The following is a 25,621-nucleotide window of genomic DNA, read 5'->3' on the forward strand; positions in this document are numbered from 1 at the left end:
CTAAGGTGACCGTAACTCCCATCCCTCAACATGGACGTAAGGTAGTCTTAGCGCTAAGGTGACCGTAACTCCCATCCCTCAACATGGACGTAAGGTAGTCTTAGCGCTGTTTTGTACAACGGTACCCAGGTCCTCAAGGTGACGAGCAAACGCTTTAATCATTAGGCTATCCCTCCGCCTCCAAACTTAGTTGTGTGACAACACAAACTCAGCGGAACTACAATTACATCGATATTTTGTAACATACTACTCACACTTTGCTAAGGATCACAAAAATGCCCAAATTTACTTTAACATAGATTTATGATTTGAAATTGTATCCATTTAAAACTGGATAAATAATAATATGGTAACCCTTCTGTAGGCAAACAGCCACTTTATTCTAACCTTATGCACTTGATACGTGAGTAACCACCAAAATGGTTTTCATGGCACCAATCAACCAATTTGCAAATCATGGCACGGGTCATTGACAACTACATTACATTTGTCAATTGCAGGTATGGGATCCACAAGATGCAGTGACATACTGAAACCTAGGATCCATGCTTACAATAACCTTAGATATTTCAATGATTTGATCCTTAGCAAAGTGTGAATAGTGTGATAATGGCGATACTAATAATTGCTTAGCAGTCACAGTGGTCAAGCCCCGTGTGGACATCCTTGGTGAACATATTCTTCACATAACAGTGTGTTATTGCTAGAATATTGCTAAAAACGGCGTCAAACAACACTCGCTCACTCACTCACTCTTTACATAACGATTGGTCTTGATACGAGGGAGCCTCGAGTCATGCGCATGCTCATAAACATATGAACTAGCTCCAAGACATTTCTTGTCTTTAGTCCAAAGATAGTACCTTGGACGTCCCTTCCCTCTACCAACAGAAACAATGGAATACATTAACAGCATTATTTTATAGTGAACTACGCTGCCATATAACAGTATATCCACCCAAACAGGAGTCATGTTGCCAACTGCTCACCTATAATACATGTAAGTCCGTGAAATATAAGGGATCTGTGACCTTTGGGAAATGGAAAAAACAGGAGAATAAAAAACTATGTGAAGATTAGAACTCGTACGACTGTATCGAACAACCAGTAAACTGATATACTTCCTCATTTCAGTAATACGTCACATTTGAGGGTATTATTTGTCTTCTTCGTTGAAATCCATTAGTAGTTTCTTTTCGTTTTACCGATCATGTATTAACTGAATAAGAATTTAGTACTATCAACGTTTGATGGGACTCTAAAAACAAGACCCCAAACCTCTTAAAAACCTACACAGATATATATTTTTCACTTGTGCAATTCTGTAAAATCATGTTATCAACACTTTTGTTACATATTTTATACATATATATATCGGTTCCAGTAAATGTACCACCAAATCCTTCTTGAGTCATAAAGATTAACAATAAACCCTAAGATGCTATTAAAAACAGCAACATTTCCAAACATGTGCCAGATATTAGTTGCTAGTAAGAATTGAATGACAGCAATGAACCAATTGAGACAGAATACAAATGGAAGCGAAGTAGGACAGTAGATGTTATGCGTGACAACGAACATGAATGGGGTATTAGATTGGAAATGTCAAAGTTGGCGTTTTGGATTATTAGTACATAACAGCTCGTAGTGTTATCACGATTTGTCAAACCTTCATTCATTCCGCGAAGAATACTCCCTCCAAAGGCGATTTGACAGAGGCTGTACCACTCCCGCCAGAATCCGCCAAAGTCGCAATGACCGCCAAACCAAGACGTCTTGTGACTGACTGACTGAGTTTGGTTTTACTCCGCTTTTAGCAATATTCCAGCAACATCACGGCGGGGGACACCAGAAATGGGCTTCACACATTGTGCCCATGTGGGGATTCGAACCCGGGTCTTCGGCGTGACGTCTTGCACGAATGTGGCCGGCGTACTGCTGGACGATTCGCTCATTGAAGAGCACGGGCGTTGCCGTCCTGAAGGCGAAAAGTCTTCATTGGGACAGCAATGACTGGCAGAACATTGTCCTGACTGTACTGTTCTGGGACTGAATTGGGTTCAGCCACTCATCGTGATGTTACTTCACGACATATCCATCCAATCGCCAAATCTGTCATGATGACGCGTAAGTTGTTTTTCAGTTGTTTTTAGCCTGATGAAGGTTTGCAGTAGGTGGAGAGAGAGAGAGAGAGAGAGAGAGAGAGAGAGAGAGAGAGAGAGAGAGAGAGAGAGAGAGAGAGACAGAGAGACAGACAGACAGAGACAGAGAGAGAGAGAGAGAGAGAGAGAGAGAGACAGACAGACAGAGAGAGAGCCACAGAGAGAGAATGAGAGAGAGCCACAGAGAGAGAGATAGACAGACAGACAGAGAGAGAGAATGAGAGAGACAGACAGACAGAGAGAGAGAGAGAGAAAGAGAGAGACAGAGAGAGATAGACAGAGAGAGAATGAGAGAAACAGACAGAGAGAGAGAGAGAGAGAGAGAGAGAGAGACAGAGAGAGACAGACAGAGAGAGACAGAGAGAGAGAGAGAGAGAGAGAGAGAGAGAGAGAGAGAGAGAGAGAGAGAGAGAGAGAGAGAGAGAGAGAGAGAGAGAGAGAGAGACAGTGTTCACAGTCAATTTTACCCCGTTACAAGGTGACACTACATTTACCTTCTGAATACACGGGCCTACACAGTGTTCAACAGTTTTAGTGACACTTTTATTCTGAAAGTGAGTCAGTTAAAATATACTATCCCAAAAAAGAAACGCATAGGCCAGAAATCTGTTGTATTTTCAAACCTGTATAACTCGTCCACAATAGACTTTAGTGCATGAAATTTTACATCAGTTTAGAAGAAGAAAATGTCTATACATCCAAGTGGATAATTTTAGATAACGGAGACGTTGAGCGCGATGCTGACGACGTAGAATGGTCCCGACGTCGGGTCTCCTGGCTCTCAGTCCAATCTCTCTCCACCTGTTCCGTATAGTTTGACCGGATATCCTCCGAAGTCCAGGCACCCTGGCTGCTGTGCTCTCACCGTGGCAGTACGACCACGCAAATGCAGTACCTGGATGTACCAGTCTTGGGCTGCAGTGGTGACTCGAGGTCTGCCTGTACATTTATTATACCTGTTTGGTTTGAAACGAGCTGAAAGCTGTGATATCATGCTCAGATTAACAATCAGACGCCTGGCAACAGAAGATTGGTAATCTCCAGCGTGCATTCTTTCAATGGAGATATTCCGTGTCGCAGCGTCAAGACGTGGCGTAGTGATTTGACCTTGAAACTCCTTCAAAACGAATGCCGATTTCAGAAAGTAATCTGGATGTTTATAGCCAGGCAGTGCATGCTCTTTGCTGCACAATTTCAACTGGAAGGTGATTTTTGTTGCGTTGTGGCGATGCGTTTTTAATCCTTGTAAGAAATCTCACCAAAATTACCATTTTCAGGTAAAGTCGATTTTTCACTTGTGCAATTGTGTAAAATCATGTTATCAACACTTTGGTTACATGTTTTGACGATTGTTTGAACACAATAGGTAATTAATAGATTTTAAAATAAAAACGCCTATGCGTTTCTTTTTTTGGATAGTATATAACGTCGCAACGTTATTTCAGCCATGTTGAGAGAGAAGTCATCGCCTTGATGTAAAGAGCTTGAAAGTAGGTCTTGATGGGCGAGGTCACTTGATTCCAAGGATATTGGATCAGTCTGTTACATCGATAACCCTGTTCATTGTATAAAAACCAGAAGTAACCATTGTTTATTGCTTGAACCCTGCGTTATGCCGGGAGACAAAAAATACAAGTACGAGTGAGCAAATGAGTATGGTTTTACGCCGCTTTTAGCAATAATCCAGCAATATCGCGGCGGGGGACACCAGAAATGGGCTTTACACATTGTACCCATGTGGGTCTTTCGCGTGACGAGCTAACGCTTAAAATTAAACTACCCCAATTCCGCAGCAACGTTGGAGACGACTGAACAAATGAGATGGTTAGGCATGGTGAAAGTACCCAGGAGATATTGCTCATAATATCACTCACTGGTTTGTGTTGTTTACACTCTATTCAATACATGCGAGATGTCGTAATATAGCTGAATTATTTGTAAGAGGTCCTCTATAAATAACAAAGAAATCAATCGTGTTTTACGTATCCAGTTTCATATCGTACATTCAATTCGCCTACTTGAATATTACTAACCTTTTGCCCAGTGTCCGTTTTAACTTACACACGTCAATACAATTCAAGCGTGTAAAAAAGCCCAACAAAATCACGCTCAAAATAAACTATAATTTTTTTTCATAGTATCAATCTGTAAAGATTCTCGGCGATATTCCGGGCGCTTCCCTGAACGTCTTGCAGTATCCACAGCAATAGATACCACACCGTCATGTCATGCACCATCAACAACAACAACAAAACCAAACCCCACAACATCCTCCCCTCAAAAACAAAACAACCTCCCACCAAAACCAAACCCCCAACAAAACAATATATCCCAACAACAACCACCAAACAAAACACAAAACGATTAGAAAGGTATGATACTTTGATAGATGATTCTTTATTGATATGATGCGAAGTCTCGTCATAGATTCTTACACCGTTGTCAAGCATATAAAGAGGTTGCTACCCATAACGTATCATACCATTCAAACACGTGAACATCCGGGCTAGAATTGATCTTCACTAACTCATGCTTGTCGTAAGAGGCGACTAACGGGATCGGGTGGTCAGGCTCGCTGACTTGGTTGACAGATGCCATCGGTTCCCAGTTGCGTAGATCGATGCTCATGCTGTTGATCACTGGATTGTCTGGTCCAGACTCCATTATTTACCGACCGCCGCCATATAGCTGGAATATTGCTGAACGCGGCGTGAAACTAAACTCACTCACTCACTCAGCCTCATCTCATCTCATCTCACCTCAACTCAGTTCACCCTAACCCTCAACTCAACTCACCTATCATAGTCCAGCATGAGATGCGACGGCGTGGGAACCATTTGTGGCACCTCGAACAAAGGCGTTACCTGTGTCGACGAGGCGCTCTACGGGTTTCCAAACAACTTTGAGCAGTTGACATGTAATTCCTGGACCATTCCAATTGTCAACTTTCTCTTCGAGCAATACTCAAGCAACCTCAAACGTTAGTGAGTGTTTCAGGCTCAGCCTGGTATGTTCGCTCTACGAAAACCTCAAAGATCGTAGATTCGGGTTGCAGTTAGTCGTCAGTAACCCATGCTTGTCGTAAGGGGTGACTAACGGGATCGGGTGGTCAGGCTCGCTGACTTGGTTGACAGATGTCATCGGTTCCCAGTTGCGCAGATCGATGCTTATGCTGTTGATCACTGGATTGTCTGGTCCAGACTCAAATATTTACAGACCGTCGCCATGTAGCCCGAATATTGCTGAGTGCGGCGTAAAACTAAACTCACTTACTCACTCATACCATTCTTATCATTCATCAACTTTTAATATGCCAATCAAAAGGAAACAGCAATTTATATAGACTGCACGAAAATGTCATGAAAGGGGATTTGAAGCAGTTGTGATTATCATAAGGAGTTACAATAGCAATAATAGGTCAAGTGATGCTGTACTTTTGAAAACAGAAAAAAACCTGTTTTCAAAGTTTGCCTATGCAGTACACAATCACATCTCATGATTTATACATTGTACATATACTTACAATTTGTTTCGTACCTACTCAAAACACTTATAAAGGTGGCACATTGCTTCCAGTTAAATTTCCTCGAAAAAAAGTGGAGAGCTGAAGGCTGATGGGTCCAGCCAAGATCGCGTCATACCAAGTGAACGGGTTGTTGGGTAGCCTTGTTGTCGTCACGCCAGATATCCGGGTGCCATTTGCCACATTGGGTACAATGTGTGCCAAAATAACACGGACACCCATATCTGGTGCCCCCGGCGTGATATTGCTTACCCGTGAAGGTCCGGGAATATTGATCTTCAGTAACCCATGCTTGTCGTAAGAGGCGACTAACGGGATCGGGTGGTCAGACGCTCTGACTTGGTTGACACATGTCACATATACTGGAATATTACTGAGTGTGGCGTAAAACTAAACTCACTCGCTCACGTGATATTGCTGGAATATTGCTAAAAGCTTGAACAAGTGAATTATGAAAAATGTGCTTTAACCTGCTTTCAAGTTAACATTCATGTCCGTTGAAGCGCCCTACAATCTTGACTGAGACAATGCCTAACACCCCGCGTAATGATAACTGAAATCCTTCTGAATGCGTGAGTTTAATTTTACGCCGCACTCAGCAATATTCCAGCAATATGGTGGCATTCTGTAAATAATCGAGTCTGAACCAGACAATCCAGTGATCAACAACATGAGCATCGATGTACGCAATTGGGATACGATGACATGTGTCAACCGAGTCAGCGAGCCTGACCACCCGATCCCGTTAGTCGGAATCGTTCTGACCTCGGGCATCGTGGTCAAGTCAAGCATCTATGTAACTATCACATAACATCACGTGTGAACACAACTGGCGAATTCCAAAAACAAGAAGTTTTAGTTCGGTTTGGATTGGTTTGTTGTTGAACGTCGCGCTCAAGAAGATTCTAGCTTCATGATAGCGGTCTGTAAATATTGGAGTAAATATACCAGACAATCCAGTGATTGACATCACGATCTACGCACTTTAGACAAATGACAAATAAGTAAGTGATCCTGGCGACCCTTTTATAAGTATGGGTTGCTAAAGACATGTTCTAGCCTGGATCTTTGTGTAAAGACACAAAGTGGCATGGGTTGTGTACGGAATATACCCTAGCAGTTCACAGACATTGCGTGGCTACCATAACTTTTTATTTATTGATCATTATTTATTATTTGATATTTATATAGCGCACATATCCACGCAATAGTGCATGCGCAAGGCGCTGGTATTTTTTCCCTCGATCATTGGATGTTAATCTCAACGGCACATCTTATTATCAATCTCAGCTCCCTGGGGATCATACAACTCTTGCTGCCACAAGGCGCACCGAGTTATTGGTCCTTTCACATCCTTACGAGGTACCCATTCACAGCTGGGTGGACTGGGACACATAGTCACAATACTTTGTCCAAATATACTGCACGTTGCTGTACCCGCAACTAGGTGTTTGCACGTATTCATGTGGCCACCATCAGGTCATATACCAACGGATTCGTGGGTTCTTTTAAGTGCACAGGGTTGTGTACTGTTCACCAGGGGATCCCGGCACCTCATGCTTTGCTGGATCACTAGCCTGGCGCCTTAGCCAGCTCGCCCACCACGACCCCCCTGTTAGTACACGGACATTCTAGTGCTCATGCATCACAAAACAAGCGCGTTGTACAATGCTCTGAAGAAACAATCAAATAGGCAAATACAATGCACTTGATTGCTGTGAATCATAACCTTAAAGACAAGATGTCTTACTGAATATAAAACACAGACACTTTTTCCACTGGTCCATTAAAACATTGCTCCATTATTGAAATATTCACTTCAATATTTTTGTACACCGAATCGGGCTCCTCATGGCTTTGAACCCACGATCAAATGTCTCTGGTTTGGGGTAAAATACAAGCATCTGGAGAGATATTGAGGCTGTGTAGTGAATCCTTCAGGGTGTAAAATGACCAATTTAGGCTTATAATGAATCCAGTATTCTATATAAAGTGATTCTGACGTGTACAGGGTATGAATGGGCCCCCAGTACCCGTCATGTTGAAAACAGACGTAAAGGACCAGGATATTAAATCAGATGATCTGGCTGATGAAGTATGTTTGTACAGCAGCGGCGTAATTCAACATTCACTCAACAATAGTCGTGTAGAGTTAAGCATGCTTTTTATCACATGAATCATTTAACACCGTACTGCCACACACTGCCCATTACCAGACATACCATTTGTCCTCAGATAGAGAGGCAGGTGGTTGTATATGGACCCATCCCGCCTAGAATCAGGGGCGGTGGGGTAGCCTAGTGGTTAAAGCGTTCGCTCGTCACGCCGAAAGCCCGGGTTCGATTCCCCACATGGGTACAACTCGTGAAGCCCATTTCTGGTGTCCCCCGCCGTGATATTGCTGGAATATTGCTAAAACGGCGTAAAACCACACTCAGCCAGCCAGGCAACCTAGAATCAAGATTTACTGAACCCTTTTAAATATACTTTCAATTGTAGGCAAATAACATCAGGTGACCTTTTCTACCAATCTATATGTAATTGCCCAAAGAATATAATTCGTTATTCATCTAGATTTAAAAGAAGGAAATTTAAAAATGAAATTGAGCACATGTATACTCTGTAAAAAGGATGATTAGGTTCCTAAACAAAAAACATAAAACAGAACAACCCTCCACAGAATTTTCTTTGCAAAAAGTAACAAAATAAACACCACCACCACACTCACACACACACACACAGAGAGAGAGAGAGAGAGAGAGAGAGAGAGAGAGAGAGAGAGAGAGAGAGAGAGAGAGAGAGAGAGAGAGAGAGAGAGAGAGAGAGAGAGAGAGAGAGAGAGAGAGAGAGAGAGAGAGAGAGAGAGGGAGGGGAGGGAGGGAGGAGAGAGAGAGAGAGAGAGAGAGAGAGAGAGAGAGAGAGAGAGAGAGAGAGAGAGACGAGAGAGAGAGACGCACACACAGACACACACACACACACACACACACACACACACCGAAAACCTCCCAACCAAAGCAAAACAAAAAACAACAGCACAAAACCCCAAAAGTACAACAATCAAACAAACCATAACCCCCAAAACCCAATCGTCAAACAAAAATAAAATAATGATAACATTGACTATCTAAACCCAAATCTTCACCTCGATTTTGATAGCCATGCAGTACACGGTCAACGGCAGTTCAGTAAAAATGGCGGTACATAATATATAGCAGCGGTAATGCCAATAGTTATATTCACCAAGCAGCATCAGTGGTCAACATTCCATAATGACCCAGCTGGAGATCGATCGTGATAACGTTCACGTTCACGGACTGTTGGTCTTGACGTTAACGTGAGATGACAGAGGAAAAGGCATAAGCTTCCAGAAGTTTCTTTACTAAGCTGGACTGACCCAACTGATTATGTTTCCAGATTACTGTTTACTCTCAATACACTAACCTGCACATCCTTGCCCTTTCCTGAGTCTGATCCGAAACTATGTCATACACTTTACTGACTGACTGACTGACTGAGTTTAGTTTTACGCCGCTTTAAACAATATTCCAGCAATATCACGGCGGGGGACACCAGAAATGGGCTTCACAAATTGTGTCCATGTGGGGAATCGAACCAGTGTCTTCGGCGTGACGAGCCAACGCTTTACCCACTAGGCTACCCCACCGCCCCTCATACACTTTATGAGGGGCAGCTTCATAATGAGTAGCAATGCATATAAAAACACCTGAAAATAGTTGGATTAAGCCACACCATTTCCTTGATAACGTGTAATGGGGCGCTTTCTTCAGGCTCACGGATCCGTCAACCGTAAAAACCCAGTAAGCAGAAATATACACTAAACGCCCAAAGTAACGTTACCCTCCTACCTTTATGAATTACTTAAAAACTATCAAAGATATGTTAGAAGGTATTAGTTTACAAGAAAGCTTAACAACACAGCTTTATGCAAATCACGAAATAAATTTTTCAAATGCATCCTTTTAAGAAGAGTTAAATTGTCCTATTTTCGACCATGCCGAAATAAACCAATAACAGTGATTTAGATGTCCAAAAGAAAGGTTGAAATAAAATTCGGCTTTGAGACAAAGATACACCATTTACAGTCACCCTTTTCAACTATTAAAACAGGCAACAACTACTGTAGCGTTTGTAAATTGTAACAGAATAATCCCTATGATTTCAGTCTTTTAAAACATTTTCTGCTGATTTGCATTGGTGAAAACAAGTAAAACGTGTCTTTGATATTGTGAAAAGGTGATTAGGAACATCTAAAATTATCTTTGTTAACATTTTTGCTTGCAAAGTAACCTTTTTCCATTTTCTGTTCTCACATAGCAATATCAATCGCCTAAACGTACCAATATTCAAACATAATTTGCATGCATTTCACGTGACGTGTAGAATGATTTTATAGGGTATAAAGAGAGATTAGAATGCATGATATGATACACAAGTACGAGAAATATGCCACGATTAACAGCTGAAGAGAGAAAGAGCCATTGGGATGGTGCAGATGGGGTCGACATACAATGCTGTTGCAAACGCCCTCGGATGCCACCGTATCACGGTTATAAGACTTATTCAGCGCTACAGACAGACTGGGGTCACCGTAGACAGACCAAGAAGTGGACGTCCACGCATCACAACGCCAGCTGAAGATAGGTACCCCAGTCATTAAGGAAGGAGGGTAACGTTTCTTTTGGCGTTTAGTGTAGAAGAAAAACATTTCTCAGTTTTGTATTATCATTTATTAGTCTGAAAACAACATTTTAGCAATACGATTTAATACAAAACAATGTTTTTTATGCCTGTCCTTGCAAAACATAAACTCTCAACTACCTAACAAAACGTGCGGTGGGCCAATGAGATCCCAAACTGACAGCATGTATACATAAACACATGTTCAGGTAATTGGCTATCATCATGTAAAAAAAATCAATGTGTTTTCAATACCTTCGTGAGATATATTTTCACCTTACCTTTACAAGGTTCACCTATGTACATACAAACCTAATATCAACATAAGGGACACCAGTCAATGGATGAAGACTGTCGCCTTTAAGGGTATGATAAGTCGTGAAGAAGTTAACACCACTTAGTAAAACAATGTCTACCACACGCACATGCAAAATGCAGACGCACATAGTCACACAGAAGCGTAAATAGTTCAAAATTGTGCCTTTCCTGACATCACTCTCCCTTCTCTGTGAAAGGATTGACGAACATCATTAACACGGACAGTGTGGACAGATCTGGAGAATGTGCAAGAGCAGTTTGTGAAGGCATCGCTGATTGGTTATTTGACCTGTTAAATCATATCTCGTGGTTACCTCCTACCATCCATAATCTCACAATTATATACGGATGCTAAAGGGAAAAATGACTCCTGTAATATTCCTCCAGGCAATGATACTACCTATAAGGACGTTCATTTTAAAGACAATTTGTAAGACAATTTGTATGGTCACAGCATTCGAGTCCAAATATCTCTGCTGAACTGTTAGTGTTCTCATAAAACTACACAACTTCAGACTCCTTCCATACAGCAGTATCTGCAAGCCATGCACACCGGAATATTGACGACATACCAAAGAAAAGGAACACCCAGTTATTTCACATTACCACAGTCAATAATCTCAGTGAGTAAGTGAGTTTAGTTTTACGCCGCACTCAGCAATATTCCAGCTATATGGCGGCGGTCGGTAAATAATCGAGTCTGGACCAGACAATCCAGTGATCAACAGCATGAGATCGATCTGCGCAATTTGGAACCGATGATATGTGTCAACCATGTCAGCGAGCCTGACCACCCGATCCCGTTAGTCGCCTCTTACGACAAGTATTGGTTACTGAAGGTTCATTCTAACCCGGACCTTCACGGGTCAAATAATCCGAGTGTGATGGCAGATTAACTAAAGTAATAGGAAAGACTCCTTAACCTTTTTGAGCAGCATATATGTAGTGTATATTATAAACTACCGTAAAAACTTTGACAAATATTTGGGACGTTACTTCACAGTTTTACTGCCATTTGAAAATATCTTGAAAAACTTACATAAACGAACAAAATTGCAACATACATGTTGTGATTAAGTTACTACTGAGATGAATAGATTATTTAAATGAATGCGACAACTCATGTCTAATGACCCTCATCAACTGAAATAGAAGCCACATATATATTTATACAGTTAAAGGAAATCTTTGGTTAAAGCATAGTCCATTAGCTTCATTAGAATGTGTTTATGAATCACTATGAAATAGTTATGATACCAGGCATTTGTGGTTTTACGCCGCTTTTAGCAATATTCAAGCAATATCACGGCGGGGGACACCAGAAGCATTTGTGGAGATGAGGGTAGGTTAGTGGTTAAAGCGTTCGCCGAAAGCTATGATCGATTCTTCACATGGGTACATTGTGTGATGCCCATTTCTGGCGTCTCCCGCCGTGATATGGCTATAAGCAATATTCCAGCTATATGGCAGCAATCTGGACATGACAATGTTTGTTTGATCAACACCATCGATCTACGCAATATGGGCATACGATGACATCCAGTGGTCAACCCAGTCTAGGCAGTCTGACCATGACATCTGTCAACCAAGATCCCGTTAATCCCGTTAATCGCCCCTTACGACAAGCATGGGTTACTGACGACTAATGCTAACCCGAATCTACGATCTTTGAGGTTTTCGTAGAGCGAACATATCAGGCTGAGCCTGAAACACTCACTAAAGTTTCAGGTTGCTTGAGTATTGCTCGAAGAGAAAGTTGACAGTTGGAATGGTCCAGGAATTACATGTCAAGTCAAAGATGTTTATTGTACAAAAGGCCTCCGGACCATATACATTGGAGTTATACATATACATTATACATATGGTGCAATAAGTAGTAATTAGTGATCCAAACAGCAACTGCTCAAAGTTGTTTGGAAAACCGTAAAGCGCCTCGTGGACACAGGTGAATCCTTTGTTGGAGGTGCCACAAATGGTTCACACGCCGTCGCATGGCTCTTCCTAAAAGAATGTTGTATCGTTGTTTGCCACGTGAACATTATTTTTCCCAATGTAGATTCCCTCCTTGGTTTTATCAATCAATTTCAACGATCTGAAAATTTACGCATGAATTTAAACAAGAGAATATTTTGAATACAAACAAAGCAAAAAAAACCCCCAACAACATCTGAATTTAGAGGTTCTCGACTTTCCTTGTATCTCATTGTATAAGTACAACAAGACCACAAATACTCTCAACCCCTCTTCATACACAGGGAGCTTGAAAAACTGAAAACAACATGTGATCTGTCGACTCAGTATATCAACGTCTTGATTCTACGTCGTTGCAGTTTTGAGTGGTGTTCCCGGCCGTATTCTTAGAGTCGTTTTGATTGGGTGTTGATGTTAAGCGATTAGCAGTTAATTGGCATTGTATTAGCGATTGGCAAGACGGATAGTGACGTCATTTCCGGAACTAATGTCTAGAGGCGAATGGGTCAAGGTATTGACAATTGAAAAGATATATAATCCGCTGCGTGTTATACATAAATAATCTGAGCCAGAAACAGCTAAATGGGTGAGATATTACCATGTTTGCTTTTTATATTTTAAGCTAAGAACAGTCTCTGATGAACATCGAAGTTATTTCCTTGTCATTACATTCCCTTTAGCAATCTGTATGTGTGCGTACGTGTGCGTGCGTGTGTGAGTATTATATACTCTTAAAAAAGTAGGGGTACTTCATTTTTAATTTTCGATTGAAAAATTGGGAGAAATATCGGAGTCAATCAATGTTTATATAATAAGAATGAATGTCTTGAGAGTGCATCACCACTTGCATTTCCTTATAACCATAGCTGGTTGTCAATAATGACACCCCATGTACGTGTATGGGGCGACTGCGTTGTGCACGTGTATATCATGCATTGTGTTTAGGGTGGTGATAAAGAGAAATGGTGGTGCTTTCATAAGATGTCTGTCTTTGAAAGGCTTGTTAATGCATATATTCCCTATCCAAACTGAAAGTTCAGGTTCCCCTACTTTTTTGAAGAGTATATTTTAAATACAATAACTTGTTTTGATGAGAAAACGTGAATGTGTACACACCCATTTGTCTTGTTATCACGGTCATGTGCCAGAGAATGGACTCTGTTCCTCTTGTCACAGAAGAAGTCTCTGGCAGCGTCCTTGAAAGAGGAGTTGGTGGCAATGTAGACAAACGGGTTCAGCATGCTGGCGAGTTTGGCGAACATCGTCGGCAACGTCGTGGCCCAGATGGGGAGGTTGTGGTCGTACACGGACAATATGCTGGCCCAGGCATACGGGGACCACACGACGAAGTACACCAGCACCAGGACTACACACATCTGAAATGAGTGAGTGAGTGAGTATGGTTTTACTGCGCTTTTAGCATTATTCCAGAAATATCAAGGCGGGGGACACCAGAAATGGGCTTCACACATTGTACCCATGTGGGAAATCGAACATCTGAAATGAACATCATGGTTAGAATATTGATCTTCAGTAACCCATGCTTGTCGTAAGAGGCGACAAACGGGATCGGGTGGTCAGGCTCGCTGACTTGGCTGACTTGGTCATCGGTTCCCATTTGCGTATATCGATGCTCATGCTGTTGATCACTGGATTGTCTGATCCAGACTCAATTTATTTACAGACCGCCGCCATATAACTGGAATATTGTTGAGTGCGGCGTTAAACAACAAACAAGCAAACCAAACAAAGATGATATTTAAATGACGTGCGTGAACGAGAGAGTGTTACCTTCATTTTGGGAAAAGCATGAAGAAACAAAGGTCCCGGACGTTTACCACTATGGTGTAACTGACAAGCAGTGTGTGTGTGTGTGTGTGTGTGTGTGTGTGTGTGTGTGTGTGTGTGTGTGTGTGTTGTGTGTTGTTGTTATTGATGTTGAACCAAGTAAGCAACATAGCCAGGGAGAAATTGGATGCGAACCCATGACCACCAGTCGGTGGCTCGCTCTGTGACGCTGCACGGGGTCTTAGATGGCTTACACGTTCCCCGGATGTTGACGTCTAACACAACGAAGGCATGTTGAGGGGCCGGTTTTCCGCTCCTTTCCCAATGATTGCAGTGATATTAGTGCAATGCGGAGAACAGGACATATTCTAGTATGGCACCGAATCGCCAGCACACAAAGCAATCTAACCCACTCAGCCATCGCAACTTCCAGACGAAATGAATTGTCCAGTAACATTTGACCACTTTCTAAATGGCGTTGTGTATTCACAGCTATCTGCCGTGGGAACGGCCACTTTACACTTATCGTGGTATAAACAATACAGAATCCTGACAACCAGTTGTCAGACATCCATTTTATGGAAGCCGCGGTGGCTGAGTGGTTCGATCACTGACTTTGTGTCCTGGCGATTAGGTGCCTTCGAATCCCGGATGGGACTCAATCAACATAATGCTAGAATCTGAGAAAGCGTAATCAAACGTCTATTCAAAGTGGTCACAATTCCTCTTAACAGGGACCGCCTCCGTGGTGTAGTGGTTAGAGCGTCCGCCCGGAGAGCGGAAGGTCGCGGGTTCGATCCCCGGCCGCGTCATACCAAAAGACGTTAAAATATGGTACTTGTTGGTCCCTGCCTGGCGTTCGGCATTAATGGGTACAACAAGGACTGGTCGGCTCGGAGTCAGTATAATGTGTCTGAGTGGGGTATTCATGCTTCACTGCGGCATGGTATCTCAGTGGGCTAGCACTATAAAACCAGCTTCAGTCTGGGCTAGTACAAGCAGCCGCACCTACACATACACACGCATGCACGTCGTCATATGAGCGAAATATTCTCAAGCACGACGTTAAACCCAATTCCACCACCACCACCTCTTAACAGTACGAGCATCACAGTCATTTGCTGCCACCGAAAATCACCACTAACAAACTCACAACAATTCCGGTCTGCTGCCAAGGGAGACTTTTTAAGAAAATAACCGTACTCACTCCTGTAACCTTCACTTCGACAGTCATCTGATGGTGGAGTCTTGGCATCATCACCATTGAAGCTTGTGGACTTCATCATCCCAAGCAGTTTTGATTTCTTCACGATGTGGTAGTAGCAGAAGGACATGACCAAGATGTTGGAGACGTAGAAGAGACCAACGAAGCAGTAGATGTAAATGATGTCGAATGGATCGTCAGTTGTCCAGTCAATGCTGCAGGAGGTTCCGAAAGGCTCGATGGTGTAAGAGTTCCATCCAAGAAGAGGCGCGACGGTCCAGAACAGTGTGAATACCCAGACGAAGAGCAGGACTTTACACGTGAGTTCGAACGTCAACAAGTGTTCTGTAAGCGTCAGGAATACAATGTCACACGTCATAAAGTAAATAAATCGATGAAATCGATATAGATCAGGAATGGCGTTTGCAGTTACTGTAGTAAGCCGTAACATCGAAACAAGAGATCAATCATCATCCGCCAAAACAGATTTTTCTAGGCGTAAAATACTGATGAAAATTTATGAATAGATGAATTACAATAACCAGTGACACAAAGTGTTCGCTCAAACGGCAATACCTGTCACCTTACTTGCACGGAAAGGTAAGTGTGACTTTCATCATAGTTCATGGTCAGCGTTAATAAACTTCCATAGCTAGGTGGGACACCATATGCTTCGAATTGTCCACAACTAAATAGAATAAATAAAATAAAATAAAATACACAAAATAAAATACTCTTTCGGGTTACAAAAATATGAAATGAAATGAAAAACCTAAATGAAAAAAAATTAAAAAAATAAAAATAAATAAAATACTCTTTCGGGTTACAAATTCAATCGAACTATCGAACCGTAGTTACTAGATGTTCAACAAAAACATGTACTTACTCCATTGGGGTTTGGAAACTGCAATGTATCTGTAGACACTGATTACAACAAGAGTGTTCATTGTCCCAATGGCACACAGTGACGTGAGGAAGCCCTGTAGGATGCAGTAGAACCATCCGAACACGTACTTGTTCATATAGCTGGACAGCGTGGTGAATGGATAGCCGAACACAGTGATCACGAGGTCTGCCGCCGCCATATTGATCAGTAACATGTTATGTGGCTTCCGGCGCAAAACGCGCTTCCGCGTCAACACAATGAAAACCAGTCCGTTACCGGCTACGGCCAGAATGCCTGAAAATATATTTTCATATCTGTATAATTGTATATTTTTAATGATTAAGTGATCTTTTTTTAAGATTTACATTCACAAACATATCCAATGAAATAAGATTCGTCGTAGCCTGCTGGGTTAAGATAGTTATTGGTAATTTCGTTTGAGTAGATACCCATTTCAAATTATTGTTTCAATGATATCCTCAAACTATTATAATACATTTTTAAAAAAGCAACAAACATGTATCAAAATGGTAAAATTTGGGTGAAAGATTGATATCAGAGTACTTATCATATTCGAAAGGACATTGTTGAATTTCTTGGCATTGGGTAAATTATTGCAAAAAATGTGTAAGACGATATATAGAAAACGAAAAATACTTCAAATTCTTTAAATGCTTAAATTTCCATACAAGCATGCTCAAAGCGCTAACAACGCACGCACATACAGTTTGGGAAAGGCAACCTGAAGTTTGGCAACAGACATCAAACATATCAATGTTTGAATGACACGTCATTACTTGAGCTCCCAATTTGCCAGAGCATATTCCCAATTTAAGGTCAATTTTCCGCACCAGAATCTTTGGTAGAATGAAATCTGATCCACAATTAGTCTTCTACATACCGAGGACCGTGAGGTAAATGCCTGTAAATAGATAACCAGCAGGACTGAGCAACTTAACTCGACCACTGTCCAATCCCATCTGCCAAGGGTCATTGGAGGTATTGTCCATTTCGTCCAAAACAAGAACCTGCAGCTGTGGCAATTTGGCCTTTGAGACTTTGAAGACTACACAGTGGTAAAGGCTCTCTAAACGTTTGATCTGTTTTCTGAAATGTTCCTGAGATTTACAGGGTGGCTGCACGTTCCAGAGTGAAGAGTGGTTGGTTGGTAAAATTGCTGAAGTACCAATAATACTAATATGCTTCATTAGGTATGATCTATAGTTAATCTTCTTTGCTTAATGCAGCGTGGATTCTGATCAAGGCTTATGCCAGGAAGGCCGGTGAAGATGAGAGACTGATTAAACCTCACAGATTTTTAGACCTAAGAGTACAACAAGTTCAGGACATCCACTGTGACACATTCCCTCGGGCGGGAAAGGCGAAATAGCAGTGGAAATTAAATGAACGGATATATGACACCCAAGTGTTCGTGAAACGGTAAGCAAGGCTTGCTCTGGCTGTATTTGCAAATTATTCATGACGTTGTTACGCCGCCAAACAAGCCAAACATGTCATACTCACCACCTCAAATTGCAGGGATTTCTTATAATAGCAGAACAAGTTTTGACGGTTTCATTTCCGCATCAGTTATTACTTATGGCCAAAATCCCTTCTGATTGTCTCAATCAGTGCATTTAGAGAGGGAGATTTTGCTAAGGAATGTTTTGTCACTTTAAATGTGTGGCACGAATGATACTCTGTCTTTGGTCTCTGCTGTTTTTTGGTCAGGATGTTTAATTAGTAGAAGTTAATTGGCCACTTGAGCTTTTTGGAATTATATCAACTCACTAATGAACATTGTTTCCGTTTCAAATACATAAAGAAACAGATCCGCATAAGGAGGTTGAAATTTGTAACAGCACCACTACCAAATTCACCATTTCACGTAATGTTTTCTCAGCACATGACGTATGGCGTTTAAGACTTTGTCTATATTAATTAGATTATAATGTAATAATATATTTTCCTGCATTCCTGCCTGACACCGATGCAAGAATATGTATCGAAACGTCACACTTACGAAATTAAAGAAGTTATTGTCCATGAAATTGTCAATGTTACACTATGAGTGTCGTCCTTAAACTGTTGCAATCGACGTCAAATGGCCTTACTGACACAACAGTGTATACACTAAGAGTGTCATCCTTAAACTGTTGCAATCGACGTGAAATAGCCTTACTGATACATCAGTGTCTTGCTTATTTGAAAGCAGAGGATCACAGTTGGAATAACAATTCTTAAATCCATAATATCCTTAAAAGGTTCAAGACCTTAAATAATATTTTTACCTTATAATAGTTTGTAGATATCGGGAGTACTTTTAATCATAACAACACAGAAGATAAGCAGCATATACAATTTTGAAATAAATATTACTTTTAATGATAAGATGGATATATTGTTCCAGAAAAAAAAACAATCCCCCAAAATCAGAAAAAAACCACAAAAAAACAAAAAACAACAACAAAAAAACCCAAACAAACAGAAAAACCAACAACCCCCAAAACAATGACAATAGAAAAGCAATAAATTGAAATAGAAAAATACATGAGTATGAATAGTTATATGGAGATACCTAAACATTACATTGTAGGAAATGAACCAAATGTTCATAGTGAATATTGGGGGAAAAACTAGCCCAGGGATGATCTTAGAGCTCCATACAGAAGTAGACTTCTATTGAGACGGAGTTGAGTGCAGTTCAGCGTATACACCCACTTTATGACGACAGCAAACCGATAATGAACGCTGACAAAGAGGCTTATCTATCATGTCCGTGTTTGCCTCTGTGAACCCGTGCCTTGTCCTGAGGTATATGTTATGAATCTCACTGAAATTCACATTATCACCACACCAAAGGAATTATACTAAAACAAGCCATTGTGCTTCCCAGGATTACACCTCTCATTTTGGGTTTCGTCAGCAGATAATAGTGACACATATCCCTGTGTGGCTCGTACTCTTCAGGCGACAAAGCAGACTTAGCACTTTGAAAATTATATAGAGGAGAAAAAAATAAACAATCAGAAAACTGAAACAAACGGCCACCATACTGTTCATATCAACGAATAATACCTTCTTCGTGTCAACCGATTTCTGGTGTCCGCCGCCGTGATATTGTTGGAATATTGATAAAAACTAAACTCACTTACTGACGCACTTCGTGTCAACCGTATCTCTCCACTAACCGTCTGTTACTGTTAAGAGGATGTTCATAACAGCTTCCTTTGCGAAGATGAAAGATTTTCATGTGACAAGTAGCTGGCATATATACAACAAAAAAAAGGTATGGGAACACCACAAAATCTGAGAGCCATATACAAACTGAAACGTGGTGAGGTCATTGAAACTCTAAGGTCTATGCAACTTTTTGTATGCTTAATGGGTACTCTAAACGACATGTTGGAACATGAAGTGAAGCAACTGATTCAATATTCTTTGAGTTTGAGCGAAATGAGATATTTTATTTACGTCTCACCCCGTTACAAGGTACATTACAATATACATTATAAAAAAATAAATTTAAACAGGTATTTACAAGTGATAAAACTGAATATTCTCGATAAAGCCTATTTCGTACATGATACTGATATAAACATAATTTCTCTTTTTCAAAATACTATGACAGGTTTTGGCACTTTCAGAACATAAAAATTCATTAGATAAGATAGAAGCAGTTTTCCGAGTATTGCTTATATTAATAAAATCCGGACAAATTCTAAGACAATTATCAATAAGATTCTTTCTCTCGACACTGTACACTGGACAATCAAAAGCGTGGCATTCATCCTCAAGTACATTCACACAATTAAAACATGTTCTCTCTTGTAGAGGAATATTGGCATATCTGCCCAGTTCAATATTGATTGGTGCTGTGTCACATCTAAATTTTGCTAATGCACTTCTATGTGCTCTTGGGATGCTATGACAGACATAAAATGCGGGAGTATAACGTGTCTTAAAAGTAAAATATAATCTCAGCTTATTACCTCCCTTCGGGACGGACCTTGTGGCTGTAAAATACTTTCTCTCCACTGTGTGACATGCCTTTGATACAACACAGCTCGTACCTCTGACTAAATAAAATGTATATTAAAACAGTTATTCACAGGGATAAAATTGGCTAGTCCCAACTCCGACAACTTAGTATGTATGCGGACGTTTAAATTACGCTTACGGCGGATCTCCCATCGATCACTCCATAAAAATATTTCTTTGGTAATACGACTAAAATGCAGGTTACATTATAAACGTTTATAAAATCTTACAGTACTTCACCACTGGCGTACAACTGGGGGTATCCATGCCATTTCACCATTAACAACCTGACTTGGAGCATACTTTTTAAGCCCTAGGAAGAAACGCATAGCACGATTTTGGACAGCATTGATACTAAACATTTTATAAGAGCCCCATATACATGAACCATAGTCCAAAATGGACCAAACCTTTGTATCATACAGTTTAGTGAACGTAGCATATTCCATTCCACCAAGCAATTTGTATTTAGATATCAAAAGGCCAAGCGCCCCACTGGCCGAATTAGCTGCAGATTTGGCCACCCTTGCGTAATCTAAATATTCTGTGAGAAGCAAACATATTAAGTAACAGTAACTCTCCACAGTTTCTAAAACACTCTCTCCACACATAAATATGAAACTTGTTTTTGGTACAGTCTGTGATCTAAAGTGAATTACTTTCGATTTTGCATTATTAACAGTCATTCTGTTTGAAACACACCAGCTGTGCAAGCAGTCGAGTAGTATATTAAGATCTTCTTCCTTCTCAGCCAACAAAATGATATCATCCGCATATGCCAGAATTCCAAATGTATTATTATCTATAAATACACCTATATTGAGAGCGTCTATTGTGCGTAACAAATCATCAATATACAGGTTAAACAGAAGTGGCGAGAGCAAACAGCCTTGTTTCAAACCGCATGTAACATCTTACATGGGTTGCTGAAGATCAGTTGTAACCCGGATCTTCACGGCTTGTTCTATTCAGAGATTGCAAAACGTGTTGAATCGTGTTTTTGAGAATCAACATTGTATGAAGTCTACATGGGTCAAATATATCCTGTGAATGTGACGAAAGTCCATCGATTGCAATAGGATTACTATGAAGAATCTGCACCGAAACGTAGCTCTATGCAATGAACAAGAAGTTGTTATCCATAAATGTCGCGTGCTCCATTATTGACTTGCCAACTTCTAGAATGCCGATCAAACAATTAATAGGATTATGATCAACCTTTGAAGTGGTTCTTTGATTGTTGGACCCAGCAATATGTATATACCTTTGGGCGGATTTATTCTATTGAGCTTTGTAATCATGCTCAAAAGAGGAATGGCATGCCTGTAGGCCTTGTCAAGTCTATTCAAAACTTTATACTACTCATGTGCAGTTGTAGTGCTTACATGCAATGGTTATGATATTGTTTTATTAAAACATCCAGGTGTTCGTCGATTCTAAAATATGACATGCACTTTTTTATACTGCATGTTTTCTTTTATGAACTATGATAGGTGAGTTGAGTTGAGGGTTAGGGTGAACTGAGTTGAGGTGAGATGAGATGAGATGAGGCTGAGTGAGTGAGTGAGTTTAGTTTTACGCCGCATTCAGCAATATTCCAGCTATATGGCGGCGGTCTGTAAATAATCGAGTCTGGACCAGACAATCCAGTGATCAACAGCCTTGCTGTCAACCAAGTCAGCGAGCCTGACCACCCGATCCCGTTAGTCGCCTCTTACAACAAGCATGGGTTACTGAAGATCAATTCTAACCCGGATCTTCACGGGTCGAGGTGAGGTTGAGGCGAAATGATTGTGAGACGAGGTGAAATGAGGTGAGGTGAGATTGGGGTGAGGCAAGGCGAGGTGAGGCGAGTATGTCGATGCGTGCGCGCGAGCGTACGCGTCCGGACAAGCGTCACTTTCTTAGTGCCAGCTCTTTAACAGACCTTGATCGACATGAAACCTCTCCCTATAATGCAGACCAAAGGCCCTCGTGTCTTTGCGAGGATTTAAGTTTGAAAAAAATAATTGAGATGACCCTCGACTCGAAATGCTTCACAGTACAATATATGATGTATGAAGCATTTCGAGTTGGGGGGGTCATCTAAATATCTTTTATTAAAATCTTAAATCATCACAAAGACACGAGGGCCTGTGATGCAGACCCCATGTCGATTAGCCCTTGTTTTATCCCAGGCGCCATTTTTAGCGATGTTTGGTATGACGAAACCTCGGATCGAGACCCGACCTTCAGTTCTCCAGACAGATGCTCTCTCCAGTAGACCACGGAGATGACCTTGGACGTCTTAATACAAACAAGAAACATAACACGGGTCTATATTCACTTTTATAGTGTTTTTGTTTGTTTTTTAAAAATATTTTTATTCATTTCAGATAGGTATACAAAGACAGGGAGTACACAACTCCATGTTAGGGATGGTTACATATTGGCAACAAAGAGTTACAAATTTTCAAAGTAAGAAAATATAGTTACTAGATACGAAGTCAGGGAGTGCACGACTCCAGCAGCAAACTCCATGGGTTACAGGCATGTTCTAGCTATTTATACATCAGCAACAAAGATTTACCAATTTCGAAGTGTGGAAACATAGGTACACAAAGTCAGGGAGTGCACCACTCCAGCAACAGACTCCATGGGTTACAGGCATGTAAGAGCTGGTTATACATCAGCTTCTCTTTTATAGTTAGTAAAAAGGTAGGTGACTCATCCAAGAAAAAAATAGCTGACACAGCATGTTTTCGTGACCTTGTCTTTTACAAAATATTCCCATGACATAAACACCAGAAATGACAGCCTTGCCTGACAATGTGTATCGGTCATCTGTCGTAATCACCGTATTATTATCACATGGAAAAGAGGGAACTGACACGATCATCGATTTCTCGTTGTATTCCACCATCTCCATGGTAATCAACTTTCGTAGCGTGTGCCATCTTGAACCGTCAAAGCTCTTGGGAGAAGCTGACTCGCTGGCAGATTGGGCTTTCTTTTGTAAGTAAGAGTTATTTCCCTTACACCATGCACGTACCGAAATCAGAGTCGAAAGAAACGAGTATATTCGAGAGACATATCCCGTAAACTTGTTCATGTGATTATTGTTTTTCAGTAATTTGACTAAGAAGTTTTTAAATAGGGATAACTGTACTTCAGCTCTGAAGTAGACACGCATGAATAAACTCATGCTAAACTGAAGGTCAAAAGAAAGTATGTAACCGTGTTTGATAGTGTATTTAACATGAAATAACAGGAACTGGCTATCATAGTCTGAAATTTGGATGCTGGTGTTTTCCTCCTTACGTTTCCATTGTCTTAATAACCCTTTGACAAAGCTTGTAGTGTTTTGGTTTAATGTACTTACATCAGTTGAATCAAATGTATACTTTCTTTTGCTGACGGTATGGAATAACACATAACGGTATCATTATCTATGTGGTTTAAGTAGAAAAAATTATTCAAAGCAGATATATTGTAATGATCTCACGGGCTTTTCACAATTGTTGACCTGACGTAGAAACCACAGGTGACGTAATAACATTGTTACTGTTGACGTCATTGTTGACGTCATGTAAAAACTCCACCGAAACAGCACGTCGTTTCAAGTTCAGCCTGTTAGAATATTGACACGATTTTCAATACTTGAGTCACTTCTTTTATGCTACGGTTTATTAGAAAAAATCGAAAATGACCGTGATATTCGTTTGTGCATCCCTCTGGTCATAAAAATATTATAAGAAATAGTTTATATGAGTTGAAACATTAATGGCCTCAAAAAATATTGCCCAAACCGTAATGCTAAACACGTGAGCATCTATGAATACACAATGCCATTTAGAAAGTGGTCAAATATAACACATCTTAATAATATATTTGGGATTACACTTTCTCAGTAAAGTACAGATTCTGGTACTTTTGTTAGTTATTCAGGTGACAAACTGACTTGCCTCTGCAATCAGCGCAGTTTCGTGAACACCTGGTGTCGCTACTATTTGATAGTAATTTATAAAGACTTCTTTACATATCATCGGAATTGAACAAAGAACACTGCTTGGAGAGAGATTTGAATTTTGCAAATTTCATTGAACACCTGGTGTCGCTACTATTTGATAGTAATTTATAAAGACTTCTTTACACATCATCTTGGAATTAAAATTTCAAAGAACACTGCTTGGAGAGAGATTTGAATTTAGCAAAATTTCATTGAACACCTGGAGTCGCTACTATTTGATAGTAATTTATAAAGACTTCTTTATACATCATCGGTATTAAACAAAGAACACTGCTTGGAGAGAGATTTGAATTTAGCAAATTTCATTGAACACCTGGTGTTGCTACTATTTGATAGTAATTTATAAAGACTTCTTTACACATCATCGGAATTGAACAAAGAACACTGCTTGGAGAGAGAGATTTGAATTTAGCAAATTTCATTGAACACCTGGTGTCGCTACTACTATTTGATAGTAATTTATAAAGACTTTTTATACATCATCGGAATTAAACAAAGAACACTGCACTGCTTGGAGAGATTTGAATTTAGCAAATTTCATTGAACACCTGGTGTCGCTACTATTTGATAGTAATTTATAAAGACTTCTTTACACATCATCGGAATTAAACAAAGAACACTGCTTGGAGAGATTTGAATTTAGCAAATTTCATTGAACACCTGGTGTCGCTACTATTTGATAGTAATTTATAAAGACTTCTTTACACATCATCGGAATTGAACAAAGAACACTGCTTGGAGAGATTTGAATTTAGCAAATTTCATTGAACACCTGGTGTCGCTACTATTTGATAGTAATTTATAAAGACTTCTTTACACATCATCGGAATTAAACAAAGAACACTGCTTGGAGAGATTTGAATTTAGCAAATTTCATTGAACACCTGGTGTCGCTACTATTTGATAGTAATTTATAAAGACTTCTTTACACATCATCGGAATTGAACAAAGAACACTGCTTGGAGAGAGATTTGAATTTAGCAAATTTCATTGAACACCTGGTGTCGCTACTATTTGATAG

General features: G+C 40.4%; 1 protein-coding gene across 1 annotated transcript; it reads right to left on the reverse strand.

Annotated features, from left to right (window-relative positions):
* Window positions 1-11,840: 11,840 nt before the first annotated feature.
* On the reverse strand, window positions 11,841-17,560 carry LOC124277805 (rhodopsin, G0-coupled-like). Its single transcript, XM_046713520.1, has 5 exons — window positions 17,452-17,560; window positions 16,551-16,844; window positions 15,668-16,009; window positions 13,789-14,038; window positions 11,841-11,844 (listed from the first exon to the last, which is right to left on the reverse strand). Exons 1-5 carry the CDS (start codon window positions 17,558-17,560, stop codon window positions 11,841-11,843), a joined length of 999 nt encoding a protein of 332 aa, XP_046569476.1.
* Between the last annotated feature and the right edge of the window lie 8,061 nt (window positions 17,561-25,621).

Source organism: Haliotis rubra, unplaced genomic scaffold (assembly GCF_003918875.1).
Source record: "Haliotis rubra isolate DU_JTF1 unplaced genomic scaffold, ASM391887v1 Scf228, whole genome shotgun sequence".
NCBI lineage: Eukaryota > Metazoa > Mollusca > Gastropoda > Lepetellida > Haliotidae > Haliotis > Haliotis rubra.

Excerpts from the sequence above, each read along its gene's own strand:
- LOC124277805 (XM_046713520.1), bottom strand. The coding sequence starts at position 17,560 with ATGGACAATACCTCCAATGACCCTTGGCAGATGGGATTGGACAGTGGT. Across the intron at positions 16,010-16,550 it reads AGTTTCCAAACCCCAATGGA|AACACTTGTTGACGTTCGAA; the intron begins GTAAGTACATGT and ends TGACGCTTACAG. Across the intron at positions 14,039-15,667 it reads TCGAAGTGAAGGTTACAGGA|TCCTGGTGCTGGTGTACTTC; the intron begins GTGAGTACGGTT and ends AGATGTGTGTAG.